Source organism: Leptosomus discolor, chromosome Z (assembly GCF_034619465.1).
Source record: "Leptosomus discolor isolate bLepDis1 chromosome Z, bLepDis1.hap2, whole genome shotgun sequence".
Taxonomy (NCBI): Eukaryota; Metazoa; Chordata; class Aves; order Leptosomiformes; family Leptosomidae; genus Leptosomus; species Leptosomus discolor.
This window is the reverse complement of record NC_141419.1, coordinates 17,784,047-17,802,619: the sequence shown is the minus strand read 5'-3', so window position 1 is coordinate 17,802,619 and position 18,573 is coordinate 17,784,047. Positions and strand designations below refer to the sequence as shown.

General features: G+C 40.0%; 1 protein-coding gene across 1 annotated transcript in view; it reads right to left on the bottom strand.

Moving 5' to 3' along the window:
* Positions 1–18,573, bottom strand: part of BDP1 (BDP1 general transcription factor IIIB subunit) — a 61,549-nt gene that overhangs the window by 20,074 nt on the left and 22,902 nt on the right. The window contains exons 15-29 of the mRNA XM_086479479.1: positions 15,231–15,375; positions 14,987–15,063; positions 14,237–14,396; positions 13,730–13,812; positions 12,369–12,600; positions 11,695–11,879; positions 10,731–10,947; positions 10,049–10,236; positions 9,284–9,485; positions 8,164–8,273; positions 7,207–7,426; positions 6,533–6,693; positions 2,606–2,825; positions 1,397–1,611; positions 12–405 (exon numbers count right to left, since the gene is read on the bottom strand). Of these exons, the coding sequence (XP_086335605.1) occupies positions 12–405; positions 1,397–1,611; positions 2,606–2,825; positions 6,533–6,693; positions 7,207–7,426; positions 8,164–8,273; positions 9,284–9,485; positions 10,049–10,236; positions 10,731–10,947; positions 11,695–11,879; positions 12,369–12,600; positions 13,730–13,812; positions 14,237–14,396; positions 14,987–15,063; positions 15,231–15,375 (2,809 nt within the window). The remainder of the gene's footprint in view (positions 1–11; positions 406–1,396; positions 1,612–2,605; positions 2,826–6,532; positions 6,694–7,206; positions 7,427–8,163; positions 8,274–9,283; positions 9,486–10,048; positions 10,237–10,730; positions 10,948–11,694; positions 11,880–12,368; positions 12,601–13,729; positions 13,813–14,236; positions 14,397–14,986; positions 15,064–15,230; positions 15,376–18,573) is intronic.

The window sequence follows — 18,573 nt, the reverse complement described above, 5'->3', positions numbered from 1 at the left end:
ATACACAATACCTCCTCCATGGTTTCCTCTATCTGAACAGGAATAGGTTTTGGAGACCGAAGACCTATAGGAACAAACACTGGAGCTTTGTTTACTTCCTCCGGTGCAAAGCATTCATCTTCATCATCGAGCTCAAAGTCATCTGCTTCCTCCTCCTCCTCCTCCTCTTGAGAAGCCCGGAGAGTCACCAAGGTTGTCTTTGAACTTCTGTGCTCCTTCCCAGATTTCTTTTGATGTGTAGTTTTCAAGTTTTTGCCTCTAGTAACACTCAGTTTTACTTCTTGCCTTTGATTCCCCTTCTCACTGCAATCAGCCTCACATTCAGAGGCAGAAGAAGCAGCAGTTCTTTGCTCCGAGACATGTTTTGGCAGTGCTATCCGTTTTGATGACTTTCTGGTCTGCCTTCTAAAGCACAGAACAAAAGCATGTTCAAAAAGCAATGAAATCCAAGACACTAAAAAAAAACCCCAGGGGTACCACAAATCAAAACAAATTCAATGAATAAAAATGGATAATTGTGAGTAACAATACAGTCTATTTACTTCCTAACATATAGTGACAAAAATGCATCCATATACCATTTAATCAGAAATCCTGATTTCTTCATGTTTGCATAAAGTACTGATTGTAAATATGTATTAAGCAGTTTCAGAGTGTTGTAAAGCTGCATAAATAAATTTACAAGATATAGAATTATTTGATTAGAAAAGGATGAATTAATTTTCATTTTGAGGGATGTAGAAGTCACATGCTTTTTTATGTCACGGGAATGTTTCCAGTTCTCTTTGCTAAAGCTATACTAGAAGACCCAAACTATGATACTTTATTTGACCAGACTAGTACCTAGAAGCTAGAACGGTTAGATAGTAACTAGTTCTCTGCTCTGGTTTCTCAGAGGGCAGTTGCTTCAATAACCAGCTTCTTACTGTTCCCCTCCTCAAAATGATGGGTACGACCACTTTGGGTACCAAAGGTTAATTTCAAACTTGACCCCAAAAACATCCTTCTTGGTAAACAGGCAGGGAGGGGAAACAAATAGTAGCAGAAGACACTTCCAGCACAGAGTTTCTGTTTAGGTTAATCCCACAATCCCTGTGTCCCCAATATGGATACTTCAAAGTCCTCCCCTTTAAAATCAGGAATTCCTGTTGAAACCAGAGGTGGATCCTGGGACAGGCTGGTGAGAGTGATGGCTGTGTTCATTTTATAAGAGTACAGGTAGGGTAAGAGACATAGGGATATCTGCATGCATCTGGTAGATTTCAGATGGAAGACACAAGGACTGACATCCTGCATGCACTGACATAAACACGGCAGAACTATGGCTGACACTTATGTTTTTAAAACAAAACCCAAACCAAATCAGTTGAGCTTATAAGCCAAAATTAGTTTTTACCTTGTGAAATTATCTGACTTTTTTTCCTGAGAGGTAGAAAGCTGAGAATCATCGTCTTGTTCTACTTGACTCTCACTCTCTGACGATATCTCTGGAGACTGGAGTCTACTATCCTGCCTGATTCTTTTATAAGATGTTTCTTCAGAGTCTATGAAATTGTGTTTTCTTGTAGCCTCTGAGAAGGATGCAGCTTCCACTATGTTACTAGAGTTTTGCTGAATAGAGGAGACAATTACCACCACATTAAGTGTCAAACATTTTTAACTGGTTTTGATGACAAAAGACTTAAAGAACTAAGTTTTAGGTTCTTGGAAGACACGCCCAGCTGTCATCTCTGACAGCTTAGGATATTTTCCCCCATTTTCTTCAGTTTCAGGCTCTATAGCAGAAGTGTCATTAGATGGTATTATCTATGATGCCTCAGTTCCCATTGCTGCTGCTAGTTAACAGACCAAGGCCATGCTCAAATTATCAAAAGCAGAAACACTTCAGAAGCTGGAAAGATGAATAATTTTCTAAAACTACCTATTAATGTAAAGAAAAATTTGAGGGAAAGAAAAATTACTCTTTTCTGCCCTTGGAATAAACTGGGAAGAAAAACCTGCCATAGTTTACAGAACAGCATGTAAATATTATTCAAAAACATGCACACACAGAAACATACCCTAGAATATAAAAAACATGAAAGATTTTAGTGATCCATCTAGAAAATAAGGAACACCAGATAAACTTGATTAAGGTATTGTAACTTTAGACAGAGAAGAAACTAGCTGGGGCTAGGTTAGGCCTATTGAGCAAATTTAAGCAGAAGAAGGTCTGAGCTTTGTTAACATACCTTTCAACTTAATAAGTATATAGACATTAGGTAGTATCTGATGTTAAACAGCTGCCTTAATTTCCATTGTTCAATGAATAGCAGATGTTAAATTAATTGGTAACAGTCTTAGCATGTATTTATGATAATGCAGACTTCTGACCATATAAGCTGTAAAACTTAAGACAACAGTGCACAATAAATATTTCCACAGTTTTTAGATTCGAAGTCCATTTATTCAGCATCATTTCCAATAGCAATTTATAAAAAAAAGGAAATAATCACATTAACCTTTCCCAGCCATATACTGGATTTCTCTGCCATCTATGGTTCTAAGAACTTAAAACACAAGAATTGAGGTATAAATTGGCTTGAAACATATGATCAGCACTTACCGTTGATATACTTGTTTTTTCAAACACCAAACATTTTTCTGCATTTCTTTTCTCAGCATTCTCATCTTCTCTGTTTTCACCTTCTTCAGGATAATCTCTTTTTCTAGTAACTTTCATAAGGTTTGGCCTTGGGTTCCAGTGGGGTTCACTTACTTGATGCAAAGGTTTTTTACCACTCTTTTTCTTACTTTCTTCTCCAGAACTTAATTTATCATTGGACCTACAAAAGTATTTTTCAACATTTACCTCTCAGGAACTACTAAATACAAGCTTGGTTTACTATCAAATATTTAGTACTTCCAGCTAGAAATGAACTTGGGTGCTCTGCATTTTTGTTTAGTTGGTGAAGTTTAAAAAAAAAAAGCCCTAAAGGAATCAAAAAACAATGCGAAAAGGAGATAATTTGCTTTTCTGCAGTAGTGGACCTTTGTGATTACTTCTGGAAAACCTTTTGGAAGGAAAACAACATTAAGAACTCAGGTAGAGCTGAAACTTTCAGCTATACCATGATAAATTTCCAAAATTAAGTAACTATAGGGACATTATATTGATTAATTTCAGTGCTCAAGGTACTACTGCTTTTAAACAGGATGAAATTCTTACATCTGTTCAAGCACATTCAGATTGGTAAGACAGAAATCTTGGGCTTTTAAACTCATGACTCTAGAAAGGGCAAGAAGGATCCATGGAACTACAGGCCAGTCAGTTTCTCCTCAGTCTATGGGAAAGTGATGGAACAACTAATCCTGGAAACCACTTCCAGACACATGAAAAACAAGGTGACTTGCAGTAGTCAGCATGGATTCACAATAGGGAAGTCATGCTTAAACAACCTGATAACCTTTCATGATAAAACGGCTGGCTCAATAGATGAAGGAAGAGCAGTAGATAGTGTCTACCTTGACTTCAGTAAGGCTTCTAACACTATATCCCCTAACATACTCATAGGGAAGCTGATGAAGTATCAGCTGGATGAGCAGGTGTAATGGGTCTGCATGGCAAGGTTTTGGTAGCAGGGGGGGTTACAGGGGTGGCTTCTGTACGAAGCTGCTAAAAGTTTCCCCTGTGTCAGATACAGCCAATGCCAGCCGGCTTTAAGACGGACCCGCCGCTGGCCAAGGCCAAGCCAATCAGCGACAGCGTTTTTCACCTCTGTGGTAACGTGTTTAAGAGAGTGAAAAAATTGTTGCGCAGCAGTAATTGCAGTGAGTGAGAGGAGTGAGAATATGGGAGAGAAACATCCTGCAGACACCAAGGTCAGTGAAGAAGGAGGGGGAGGAGATGCTCCAGGCGCCAGAGCAGCGATTCCCCTGCGGCCTGTGGTGAAGACCACGGTGAGGCAGGCTGTGCCCCTGCAGCCCACGGGCGGTGGAGCAGATGACTGCCTACACCCCATGGAGGGCCCCCACGCTGGAGTAGGTGGATCCCTTTAGGAAGCTGTGACCCCGTGGGAAGCCTGCACCGGAGCAGGCTCCTGGCAGGACCTGTGGCCCGTGGAGAGAGAGAAGCCCACGCTGGAGCAGGTTTGCTGCTAGTGACCCCGTGAGGGGGGCTCACACTGGAGCAGTCGGTTCCTGAAGGACTGCACCCCATGGAGGAGACCCACGCTGGAGCAGTTCATGAAGGATTGAACCCGTGGGAAGACTCACGTTGGAGAAGTCATGGAGGACTTTCTCCCGTGAGGGGGACCCCACATTGGAGCAGGGGAAACGTGTGAAGAGTCCTCCCCCTGAGGAGGAAGAAGCGGCAGAAAACAACAGTGTGATGAACTGACCCCAACCCCCATTCCCTGTTTTCCCCCCTGTGCCACTGGGGGGGAGGAGGGAGGAAAATCGGGATCAAAGTTATGCCAGGGAAAGGAGGGAGGGGTGGGGGGAAGATGTTTTAAGATTTGGTTTTATTTCTCATTACTCCTCTCTGAGTTAATTGGCAATAAATTACATTTTTCCTTTAACGGAGTCTGTTTTGCCCATGACGGTAAATGCTGAGTGATCTCCCTGACCTTACCTCAACCCCACAAGCCTGTTATTTTTTTTTCTCTCCTCTCTCCTGTCCAGTTAAGGAGGGGGAGTGATAGAATGGCTTTGGTGGGCACCTGGCATTTTGCCAGGGTCAACCCACCACAGCAGGCAAGGAAGCGTACTGAAAACTTACTGAATGGACAGGTTCAGAGTTTGGTGATCAGAAGCACAAAGTAAACGTGGAGGCCCACAACTAGAAGTGTACCCTATGGGTCAATACTGTGTCCGATCCTGTTGAACATCTTCATTAATGGTTTGAATGACGGGGCAGGGTGTACCCTCAGCAAGTTTACAGATGATGCAAAACTGTTATGAGTGGCTGAGGATCATGCTGCCATCCAGAGGTACCTGGACAGGCTGGATAAGTGGGCTGACAGGAACATCATGAAGTTCAACAAGGGGAAATGCAAAGTCCTGCACCTGGGGAGGAACAACCCCAGGCACCAATAAATGCTGGGGGCCACATGGCTGGAAAGCAGCTGTGCGGAAGAGGACCTAGGTGCCCCAGTGGTCACAAAGATGAACATAAGCCAGCAATGTGCTCTGGCTGCAAAGAAAGCTACTGGTATCCTGGGCTGCATTAGGAGAAGCACTGCCAGCAGGTGGAGGGAGGTGATCCTTTCCCCCCTGGTCAGCACTGTTGAGGCCACAGCTGGAGTACAGTACTGCAGCACCCAGAACTGGTCATGACAGAGACATAGACATACTGGATAGAGTCCAGCAAAGGGCTATCAAAGGTGAAATAACAGAAGCATCGCTCCTATGATGAAAGGCTGAAAAAAAGTGGGGACAGAAAGAGAAGGCTTGGTGGGAGTGGGTGGGGAAATCTCATCAATGTCTATAAATACTTGAAGGGAAGGTGCAAAGATAGACGGAGTCAGGCTCTTTCCATTGCTGCCCAGCGACAGGACAAGAGGCAATAGGCACAAAATGAAGCACAGGAGGTTCCTTCTGAGCACCAGGAGATATTACTTCACTGTGAGGGTGACTGAGCACTGGCAGAGGTTACCCAGACAGACTGTGGAGTGTCCATCCTTGGCAATACTCAGAAGCCATGTGGACATGGTATTAGGCAACCAGCTGTAGGTGGCCCTGGTTTCCAGAGGAAACTTCCAACCTCAACCTCAGTTCTGTGATTCGGTGAAATTCCACCATCACAGAAGCCAAGCAGACTGTAAGGCTTGTTAGCACAAAGACTCTGGGATACAATTTCAATTTAATTTTTGGAAGAAATTTTGAGCAGGGGCCAAGACACAGACAGGAACCAGAAGCTAATTTTAAAAATCAGCAAAAGTAAATTGATTTGAGGCTGCTCTTTATCAACTAAGATTTAGCAAAAGGTAGCTTATAACATAACCCAGAACTGTTACATGTAAATGGCACTATCTGCCTCATACTGCACACACATAAAAAGCATCCCCTCCACCAAAGAAGCAGAACACTGCACATCATTGCATGAACTTTTCCTGTTGGAAAGAAAAAGTGAAGAGACTCAGAACACATCTTAGAGAGCAAGCTCATTTTATGTTACTCTACCTATCACTTCTCAATTATAAATGACTGCAAATGGCACTGCTCAGTCTTCCTTTCAACAGCCCACATTTATAGTGCACTAGTGCACTGTACTCTAAGAAAGTATTCCTGAGAAACTGAGGCAGCTAAGCTCTGATTACTTGCTTCTACTCACACCTGCAAAATGCCTTCTAAAAAGGAAAACAGCCTTGAGAAAAATTCTGTTAAAAACTCTTACATCACCTAAAGATGCCACCTAGTGATCTTCACAGCATGTAACAACTAGTACAGCTCAGAGCCTACACTTCAAAAAGCAAGTGCTGTATGAAAACAACTGGACAAATACACAGCTTTTTTAAAGAGCTTTTTTTACTTTGTCAAGAGGGAATTTTACCTTTCTATGGTATCCTGAATGCTTCCCATAGCATCTGCAGATAGATGTTCTTGTTCCCCCTTGCTGTGGCAGTTAGGTGATTTTTTAGAGGAACAGAGTGGATTTATGTCTAGATTGCCATTCTTGGCCAAATTCCCCACAAACAATACTTCCATGTCATCCTTATATTTGAGAAAAAAACCCCAAACAAACAACAACATTAGCACAAAATAACTTCACCTGTAGAACACAGCATTGCAAGTTACGATCAACACGAGACAAAACTTTGCTTAAAAACTTTCAAGTAGTTCATAGCACCCATCACTGTCCTTTGTTCCTTTAGATAAGGTATTTATATTACAAAAACAGACACTATAACCACCAAGGAGTTCAGAAGAAACACAGCAACAGAAATATAGTGTGCAAGTAACTATTCAATGTATGTCATAAAGATGACTAAAATTTCAAAGTTTAAGTGTTTAGATTTGTTGACAGAAGTTTATATATTATCAATGTGTCATCACAGAATTTTAGCAGACTTCATATTAGGGTGCAAATATTAAACAAAAATGTATTTCTTACTAGTCCAAAACTAATTTCTGCATGTAAACCAGATTATTTAGATGTCTTAAAAACAGCTGGTGCAGAGCCAAGCATCAGAAAGTACAGTCAGAATATCTGAACAGAATTCTCACTTTTGAGGAAAGAAGTTCAGCAGATTCTTCTGCCACAGGAAGACTCTCTCCTTTGTTTGCTTCTTCCTCAACTGAAGCAGTAAGTTTTTGTGCCACTGGAGATTCTTTTTCGCTATATGCTTTTTCTAGGTTTGGTCTAGTTCCTGGAGATCCATTCTTTATGAATTGTCCTGGTTTCAGAGCACTTAGCTTGCCTTCCTGGGAAGTCGATTTTTCAGCACTAGTGAATTTAAAGCAAATGAACATCAAAAAAACCAAACCACCACCAACAAGAAAAAAAAACCCAAATCCCCCAAATGATGTCACTTTCATTTGGTTGGGAGGGGAAAAAAACAATTCTGCATTCATTAAGTTTTGAATCAATACTTACACAAAAGGCTTAGAGACTGATACACTGTTTTGTTTAAAATCAAGAAAATTATCTTTTCAAATATATATTTCTCATTTTGCCCATTCATGGTTAACATGTGAGAAGGAATAACAAGATTTCTTTGTCAAGGCATTTTTAACATCAAGAAAAAGGTTGTGTGCTAACCATAGCAAATCAAAGTATCTGTAATCTAATACATAAGATCCTATTTTAACAAGAGCAGCAGTAAAACAGAAGAGCACACTGGGATCAATGAAGGACAGATCTCTGACATTTGTAAAATTCCTATCTGTTACATGTATGGTCATTGTATATGCAAACACAAATCAAATAAAAGAAAAGCTTGGTCAAAAAGAGCTACGAGCTCATACAGATCAAGTACGTACCAGATAAAACAGTGACAAGTAGTTCAGCTCAACTAAAAATGTGTTCTGAAAACATGGGAAGAAGCTGCCTGTAGGCATTGAAAATTAAACACTAGAGAAAGACAGGTAACAAGGAACAAAAGAGATGACACTTGCAAAGGTGTCTCATTATGCACCGGATGAAAGCTTTTCAAATACAATTTTGCTAAACTCTAACCTCACCTGCTTTGTATAGAAAATATGTTTTCACACATACAGGGCACCTGAGGCACCTCTTCCTGTTCCTCTTTGCTCAATACATCTGCTTGACATAACACAGCTTTATTTTCACCCTTTATTTTGCAACAAAAAAAAAATGAAGAAAAAGAGAATCAAGCAAGTTTTTAAAACAGGCATGCATTTCATAAAAAAGAAGTTATAAACTCCAGATCTCTGTGCTATTTTCCCAATCTGAATTGAGAAAAGAATTATGTTATATTTATGAGGGTAACCTGCCTGAGCACACAATTTATAGGCGAGCAACAACAGAGGTCTTTTTAGTCCTCAGCTACCTAGAGTTAGGTTCTTAAATAATATAAGCACCCAAGTGTATTGGTAACATTTTTCTATTCAGCATTCAATCAAGTCTATTATGTGGAGCACTAAGGAAACAAAATACTTTGGCAAACTGAAAAACCTTTGAAAACTGGACACGGTGGAGCACAGCACAGACACACCCAAGCCACTATAACATACCATCAGATTCAGAAGGGCTTATTAGTTTTACTTCTGTATTTCCCACACTGGTTCCTCAAAGAAGCCACTTGAGCACATCCCTCAGCACTCCAGGTCTGCGACAGCTTTATTAGTACAGAAAAGCATCAGACCTGCTGTGGTTCTACAGATTTGCACAGCACAGAGAAGATGTACATGCATGGTCGACAAGCCACAGGCCTAGAATAGCCAGAGCTGAACCGCAAGCAACTGATTCAGCTAGTGGTGAGCTGACACTGTGGCACTGAGGGGGAATCTACAGATGGAGTGCACTCATGTTCCTCTCTGGGAACACAGCACACAAAGTACTCCAAGCTAGCTCTACACAGGTTCAAGAACAGAACCAGCTGTAACCATTCTAAAAAAAAATAAGACACTTTTACAAAGCTTAGCTGTGTTTGAGATCTAAGGCATATCTACGCAGACATGCCTACATCCATGACATTATTCATGAGCAATCCACATTTTTCACCTAGTACGGTGTCTCAGCTTCAGGGAATGCAACTTAAATGTTCTAATTGAACTTCATAAAATAGAATATGCAACTTGGAACCATACTTTTGAAGACAAAGCAGTTATTAAAACTTACAATGACAGTATTGGCAGACTCATCTTTTTGCAATACCAACTGCTCTGCTTCAGGCTTTTTCTCCCTCTCATTTTCTGGTATTTGTAATTCCTTCCTTCCAACAGCTTTTAACAAGTTTGGCTTGTACCTCTGGAATCTGCTCCGTACTAACTGGACAGGTTGAAGAGGTGTTTGTTTACTTTCTTCCTCAGTGGTATTTGTACTATCAATGCAAAGTCAGACACAAAAAAAATAAATCAGAAACTTAACACAAAAGCATGTCATTAAACACAGGTCCATTATACTTACATACAAAAAAAACAGGTTTTGAAAGAAACCATGTAAATGTAAAGTTCTGCTCAGTTTAAGTTACAAACACAAAACTTTGTTTCAGCAAAAAATTTCGAAGCACTGGTCTCCTAAGTACTTCCACAACAGAATGAACTCACTCACTGGAGGCATTAACTTAGTGTCCGCTTATCACTATAAGTCAAAGCAATTTTCACGTAGTTTCTCTGATAAGCAAACTAGTATTCCTCTGCTTATATGAAATGAACCTACTGTTTCAGACGACAAAACTGTGGTAAAATGAATGCTCTTTAATTTAATGCTTAGCATAAAAGTAACTGGAATTTTAGTATCACTAGTGTCAAAACTATGACAATGGAGATTTTTCATTCAGTATTTTTATTAGATTTTCTTTGACAGTTAGCAATCCGTTAGCACAATGACTTTCCCTTAAAATACTTCGTTACAGTCAAGAAACAAAAGTAGCTAAGCCCTTACCCTGCATTAGTAATTGAGGTGTCATCTTGTTTAATTTCAGGCAGACAAAACCTAAGTTCACCACCCTCTGATCTTGAAAACGTCTCTGGGGTCTTGGAACCTGGCCTCTCAGAAACCTCCTGAAAGCTGAATGACTTCTCTTTTCCTAAGGGTTCCAAAGGTTGCAGACCTTCATATTTTCCTCCTTTCTGAAAAACATAAAACACAAGAACCAGAAAAAGTTATGATACTAAGTCAAAAGGAGAATTATGATGTCCATGAAGTTTGGTACTCATCACCTCCTGAAGTGTTTCCTGCAAAAACTCCTCTGTAACTACTGACTAATAATTTCCTAGTCTTTCCAGGATAAACACACATTTGTTTCTTTTGAACAAAATAGCTTGAAATCTAGATTTCTTCTTTACTATCTTCTATTAATAATTTTCTTTCTTCCCTGCCAACTCCACGAGGCCACCTCAGGTCAGAAAGACATCTGGACTCATAACAAGAGATACAGAATGGATGCAATCTTTTCCTCCTCACATACAACCAAGTGGAAAGTACAGGAGTTTTCAGGCAGAGATTTCAGCCTTTGGAAAAACTGTTTCAAAAAGGATTAATTTTGTAATTTTTAAATGATTAGTATTTCATTTCACAAACTCTAAAGCCCAAATATAACCAAAGGGAAAAAAAAGCGCCTTACATCTCTATCAGGAGGGATGCTACATTCACTGTCACACTGTGTCAAACTTTCTTCCTTGTTGGTATCTTTCTGTGATACACCTCTATTATTTCCATCCAGCACTTCCTTTATACTAGCTGCCATTCTTAAATTTGGCTTTGGTCTCTGGAATCGACTCCTCAGTAGTCGAGCTGATGATACAATAGTTTTCTCCTCTTCCTTCTGAGGACTAGATTCCCTACAAAAACAAACAAAAGAACAAATTGAAGGCATGGGAAAAGAGTGGTTCTCCAAGTCATGCATGACATACTTGTATGTAGCTCTCTTCAATACAGTAGCCAAGTACAAAAATCCTTAGCTTTCTTAGAGCAATAACAAAGTTACTGACATTGTGTAAAAAGGTCCAATAAAACCACATAGTACATCACCAAAACCCTGTACATCTCATACACAGGTGAGCAAACACAAGTTAAAAAAAAAAAAAAAGGCATTTCAGAACAACTGCAACTTCCAGTCACACTGAGAGGAATATAAACATTTTACAAATGCCTTTGTCTAATCATGTTTAAAACTACCCAGCAGATTTACAGAACAGTTGCGGTTTTCTTGTTTGCTTGTTTTTTTTAAAGGACACTTTAATAGGAAGCCAAATCCTATACTCAAGGATTTACATAAGCAAATAGGGATGCAGTGTTAAGACCAACATGCAGAAGAAAACCACAGGAACTGAGCATCAGAAAAACATATTTATTTGAAAACTGGGCTCACAGTCTAAAGGTCAAATTAATATCCAACAGCACATGAATTTAATGCTTTTGAGCTCTTGGGTTTTGTTTGTTTAAGTCTAGTATTGTCTTGATTAAATATTTCATTATAGATATAAAACTTGGTTTTTATGCTGGAGTTGAATGTAGAAGTGTGGAATACCTAGAGATATTGATGGATTTGAACTATCCCTTCTCTCCATTTAAAAAAACAACTTTACCGTGTATTGAAATCCGAAACCTGTTCCAAGACATCTGACAACCCCTTTTCACTTTCAGAGCTTTCTTCTGAGGACTTTTCTTGGGAGCACTGCCTTGTACATATCAAGTTCAACTCAGAATCTGTAGAAACATCCCCTTCTAACATCATATTGCATGGCTGAGTGTCTTCATTCACTGTCACATCCTAAAACGAATAGAAGTTTCACTCTATTAAGATGAAAAATTTGCTCGATCTCTCTTTTAGAAGAGCAGGGGGAAAAGAAAAGGTTTGTTTTAGAATCTCTTACAAAACACACTCAAAAAGGTACCTCTTACTTCCTGTGTGTTCAACTAATGCCAGTAGGTACTTTAAAAGTAAAAATTCTTTATTTTTCTATATACTTTCTATCATTTAAGTGGTCTCTTTTGCAAGAGATCTCTTTTCTCTCCACTTGTCTTTTCAGATCTGGTATCACAAATAACACAACAAAGTGAGATACAATCCATCTATCCATGGAAAACAGAACCTGTGCAAGCACGAGGAAATTTTATGACAATTCAGTTTATTCTGAAAGAATAAACAAAGCATTCAAAGGCTATGCTTACAAATTATGTGGTATGTACCTAGATCTTTGTTACTACTACTTAGAACCCAGTAAAACAGAGTGCCTAAGCAACTGCTCAAGAAACTTACATTTTTGAGGCATGGATCACTGTTTTCATCTTTATGGTGTATCACACCTTTTTCTACTTCACCACGTTCAGTTTTCTCCTTTTCAAGGTCTTTTTCATCTATTAGGTCTTTTTGCCTGACGACAGTTTTTCCTAGATTTGGTTTTGGTCTCTGCACTCTGCCTCTCTTTAGAGGTGTTGGTTTCAGCACACTCTGTTTGCTGTCTTCTTGTAAACCAGCTGTTTCTTTAGACCTGGAAAAACACGTAAGATCTTTAAGTATATACCAGATCTGAAGGTGGAAGGAGTCCTAGAGAAGTGGTATTTTTTCCTCTTCTTTTCTTTTTTTAAACAGTTATTAACATACTCTTGTCTAAAACGGAGCTGTGCTTTACTAACTTCACGAAACAATACAGTTAGAAGTGTATCTGCTAGAGACTGAAAAAGTATCTGACAAGTTTAAACATACGTTTGCCCTGTTCTTTTTCTTTTCCCACTGGAGACAGGACACCACACTAGACAGACCTTTTTCTGACCCATAATGGCTCTTGTATTCCTATCTGGTCTAGAGGCAGATGGACCCAATTTAATGAAGAATTAAAAATCTCAGACATTCAGGAAATACATAAGTAACTTCATAATCTTACTAATGTAAAAATATCAGATGCACTTTATTACAACTGTCAGATGCTTCTATGCCTTTTTACCCTGCTTTACTCTGTCACATAGCACGTTAATGAAAGAAATAACTGCTGACATATTTTTCTGGCAGATTATCAAACCCAATCTACCTCCCTTCATCCTCTTCAACTATCCCTTTTTAAAGACAAAAGTTTGGGGTTTTTTTAGTTGCTGCTGTTGGTTTGTTGTGGGTTTTTTTTGGGGGGGGACAGGTGGTGGGTGGTGTTACCTTTTTTGGTTGGTTGGTTGTTTTGCTTTTTTTGTGGGTTTTTTTGGCATTTTTTGGCATCAAATTGCCCACATGTTGGGATTTTTTCTCCTAATACCAGACACCTAACACTTAACTACACTTTAAGAAGCAACAATTACTCCTACTGTTAAAATACTCAACCACTGAAACTGATGCATTTCAGTATTAAAGCTAGTGGAGAAGACTTGTTTTAGTTTTTAAGGGACTAATTTTTCAGGGTTTTTTGCATTTATCATGACCGACATCTCATTTAAAAGCACTGCTTTAAAAACCAAAATGTTTAATCCATTTGTTTCATGCATTAAAAAAAGATTCCTATTCTTCCCTCAATTTGTCTCACTGCAGAAGTTTCTTCAGAAATGTCTGTAATTACCACACTATGTAATACCAGAAGTGAGAGAGATGGCAAGTTGCTGGAGACCAGCATGTCCTCTCATTTTTCACATACTTACTGAGACATTGTCTCCAGGACTTTATCATCCGTTTTTGCAGCTTCTTCACTGGCAGCATCAGACCCATTACCTTGGTCAGTATTCTGAATAGAAATAGAATGCCAAGACATTAACTCTCGTACATTGATGAAGTACAGCATTACCTAACACACCAGGTAACTGTCCACAACTGTCCACAGGATATAAAATGGATTGCTTATGACAGACACAGTTACAGGGTAGACTTCCCACAGTCAGAAAGGTGCAGTAAAATCTAGATCAAACAACTGAAGCTGTATTCACTGCAGGACATGAAAGATTGTTGGTATCTACTGTTTGTGTGACAAGCTCCCAGCTTAGCTGAGGCCTCTAAGCAACATCACGCCGTCACTGCAGGTTAAGTGGCTGATTCCTGGTCATACTCAGGTGAAAAAAAGAAAAGAAAAAAAGAAAAACACAACATTGCTGTTGCATCCAACAGCTTTTTATCTAACACATTATCTCCAGTTACCTGACTCTATTAAATACCTTTTTGGTTTCCCCCTTAGGCTGAGGATGGGACATTTTATCATCTCCTGTATCTTTTTCAGGCTCTTCTTTCCTTCCAGATGCTCTTGTAACATTAGGCTTAAATCTTTGTCGACATCCTCTAACTATTGCCTTTGCAATTACAGTTTTTTCAGGTTCTCTGCACAAAAGATCAACAACAGTGACATTTACTCCATAATATTCAAGCCCACGTAATATTCAATGACTTGCACAGCGTTCTGTACTGGAATTACGTTGTTTTCAGAAGGATTCGTACAAACTTATGCAAGTTTCTTCAGATGAGAACCAACCTTTTTTTCAGTCTTACAGAGTGTGGGAAGTCAATTTACCTACCCATTAAAAAGATATGAAGTTATCACACAGGGGAGGAACCTAGCTAGACTGCATAGCATAGCTGCCTCTGCAAGCATCAGAAGCAGAGCCATTAGCTGGCAACTGAGGGTGAGAGGAAGGCAGAGCCATAATTATCACTTCCCCCTCTTCCCTCTCCCAAATTCCATGCACAGTCAGTACTTCATAAAGTAATGTGTTCCTCAGCTTCCCAGAAAAGCACATACCTTCTACCATAGTACCACTTGATATCATCCAAGAAAATGCCAATGTCAAATTTAAGATTTATATTAAAACGTCACAATTACTGTTGTCTTTTTATAAGAGAATTATATAGAATAAATTAACTATTATGGCTAGTTAATTCCAGAAGATTGGGAAAATTATCTCAATACTTACTCAGATTTAGTATCCAAATCCATGTTCTCTACTTCTGTGGCTTCACTTCTGATTCTTCTACTGTTTTCCTCAGGGCACTAAAATTGACGCAAGGAATATTAATCTTGGACAAATGTGCCGATACCTCAGAAACAGTTCCCAGAACACTACTTATTAGTCTGTAGCTGGTCCACAATATCAGCATTGATCAAAACAGACATAGCATCAAAAGCATAGCATATTAAGGAACATTCCTCCTTCTGACCTTTTCATCCGCATTCACAAGGTTTGGATAGGAAGTGTCGACCTCCATTTTCTCTTGAGTTGCTGCTACTCTCCTTCCAGATGATCTCCCTAAATTTGGTTTAGGTCTTTGTAAGCACCCTCTGTCTGCTGGCTTTTCAGTGTTCCTGAAGATACAAAAAGAGGTGGTATATATTATTACCAAAGAGAAACTTAAAGTCCAAGACGTACTTCAAGGGCATCACAGACTGCATGGGTAATGCAGCAAGACGATAAACTGAAAAATCATATTACATCTTTCTAGTATTAGAAGATATGCTACTACTTAATGCAATGAGTATCAAATAAACTTTAACAACTCTGCTGCCTTTCAGTGGAATCTACTTAAAAATATTTGAAGGAAGTGTTTCTTGCTGTTAAATAAATAGGAATACCTCTTCTCCTAAGGATTCAAAATTGATGTCATTGTGAACAAGCCTACTGATTTCAACAGAAACAATAAAAATCTGATACAAAGTAGAGTACATTTGCTTTATATACAAAATTTTGCATCTGCCTCTCATGTCCTTCCATTCCCTTTCAAAGCTATCTTGCTCACATAACTATGAACTGTGAGTGTTTTCAACACCTTGTCCTACTGCCAACATCCATATATTATTGAAGAATGGGATATACATACATCAATCTCTGTGTTCTCAATAATTGCAATAGCGCGTCCTGGGATTCACACACTGTTTGACAGAGCCCTACAGCTTATCAATAATCTTCAGATTGGGAACTACTAGCTTTTTTTATATTCTTCCTAGGACAAGACAAATAAAGCTTTGACAGTCTTCATCCTAAGAGTGAGCTGTCTTTCAATAAGGCAAAGGCATAAACATTAAAAACAATGTAACAGTAAGTAGTAGTCCATCCTTAAAACACCTTTTAAAAACTCGGCCATGGAATAGGAAGCTGGTGATCACATAAAAAATGGAAACTTTAGGCACAGACTTCTTTAAACACCACTGGTCAGTCACAGCAATAAGTGTAAGAAATAGTCACAAAGATTAACTCCATAAAGGAGTGCAGGTAAGAAAATGTCCTGGTTTGGGCTAAATCAGAACTAATTCTGTTTTACTGCTTCAACTTTTCAGTTAAGTCTCCTCTAACTAAAGGCATTTTCTGAAACAGCAGCCTGTTTTTCCAGACAGTGACTGCTCCTAGCAGTGATAAGGCCTGGTGTTTATAGTTGGTACCAAGGAATGGGATGCAGAGAGGCCCTTGCTTATACTTGTTCTTATGGCGACCAAGGTCATTGCTGAGTCTTGTGCTCTGTGTTGGGGTGCCGGGAGTGAAAAGGGTCGCACCTACAGGGAGGAGTGAACCAGACAGGTGACCCAAACCTGACCAACAGAGTATTCCATCCCATAGACGTCATATTCAGTATAAAACTGAGAGATCACGAGGGTCTCGGTCTCTTCTCTCTTCCTCTCTTCTTCCATGGCCGACGTCCGAGGAGGACTCTGTTCTTCTGTCGTCGATCCTGATCCGTGCATCCCCGAATCCAGTGCCTGAGTCCAGCTCCTGCAGCCCGTCCCTGTCTGCTGCCGAGTCCAGCCTGGGACTGCCCCAGTGCCAGCCCTGCGGTGTGGTGGTGACGTATTGTCATCAGGGTGGGGGGAGTTGGGTTCAGTATTGGTTTTGTATCTATTTGTACATATTGTATATATTTCATTATTTCCTTATTCTTATTACTATCTTTTCTTTTATTGTTACTGTTTCATTAAAGCTGTTTTAGTTTTCTTTTCCAAACCGTAAAGTCTCTCTCTCTTGTTCTCTTTCCTTTTCCCTTTTGGGAGGGGAGAGGGGTTAGTAGAGAGCGTCTGCCATTCCTTAGTGGCCGGCCCAGCCTCAAACTGTAACAGATTTAATTGGTGCCCAACGTGGGGCAATGACCAGAGCTCCGATAAATTACCTGAATAGCACAAACTCCCGCTTGTTTTTAAAAGAGCGGAATTTTTTTCCGAGATTCTTGAACGGTTGGAAATTAAAACAAACAGCTCACAAGATGATAAGGCTCTTAAGTTTAATACCACAGGATTCTCTTCTAATGTTTTGTTTGAAATTAAGTGCTGTGATATCGCCTCATCTGCTGTATGCATTGAATTATTGTTTACTTGTTGTTAGCCTTATCTTGTGGATTATCCCTTATAGGCGCTGGGCGAAATTTACCACTACACTATGGTGCTTATCACTTGTTTGTGCCAGGATAAATTGGTTAGCAAATTTACCCGGGTACATCTTGCGTTACATAGTGGATTCTGTTATTAGTTACACTTTCAGTCACAGCTGGGGAAACTATACTGCTCCCTTCTATAACAAGTGGAATCTATCAGATTATGGGGCTCCCGGATGTGAGCATCACCATCCGAATATCTTGATTTTATATATCATCCTTTTATTATTAATTCTCCTGAATGTGTTTCAGGAGGTGGTATAGGTCTTGTTCAGCTACAGTCACTGCAGCTACTCAGACCCCACGAAGGAAACAGCGAGTTAGGGTAACATGCACCACAGCCACTCAGACCCAGCAGGCCCCCCCGCTGAGCGCTGCTGCTGCTCCCACAGCAAGTGCTGCCGCTGCTCCAGCTCCCACAGCAAGCGCTGCCGCTGCTCAAACTCCAACAGTGAGCACTGGCACTACTCCAACGCAGGCAAGCACCGCAGCTGCACCGATAAGTACTAAGGCTCCCACTCAATCTCTAGCAGCAAAAGTTGCCCCTGTGTCCAGAAGAAAACAGACAAAGAAATCAGATCACCCAGTGAGGGATGAGGAAGATCCAGGAGAGGGTCCTTCTAAAGCCCCACCAGCACAAGTAGAGGAGTCAGAGTCAGGCCCCTGTGACTGGGAAAAAACACCTTAAAAAGACAGATCACTCAGTTACAGATGATGAAGATTCAGACGAGGGTCCTTCTAAAACAAAAGCATCAGAGGGGGAGTCAGAGAGAGAGGAGAGTACACCCTTCTCTAGGAAAGAGCTGAGTAATGTAAGAAAGGACTTTAGTCATCATGAAGGAGAGTCTATTACCAGCTGGTTGCTCTGATGCTGGGATAATGGGGCCGAAACCATAGAACTGGATGGTAAAGAAGCTAGGCAATTGGGATCCCTGGCTAAGAATGGAGGCATTGACAAGGCACTTGCAAGAAAGAAAAGCAATGTCAGCCTCTGGAAACAACTCTTAGCAGCTGTAAAGTACAGGTATTCCTTTAAGGAAGATACTGAATGCCGCCCAAGCAAATGGAACACTATGGAAAAAGGTATTAAGTACCTGAGGGAATGAGCTGTGCGAGAGGTGATCTATAGTGACTGGCAAGCAATTAT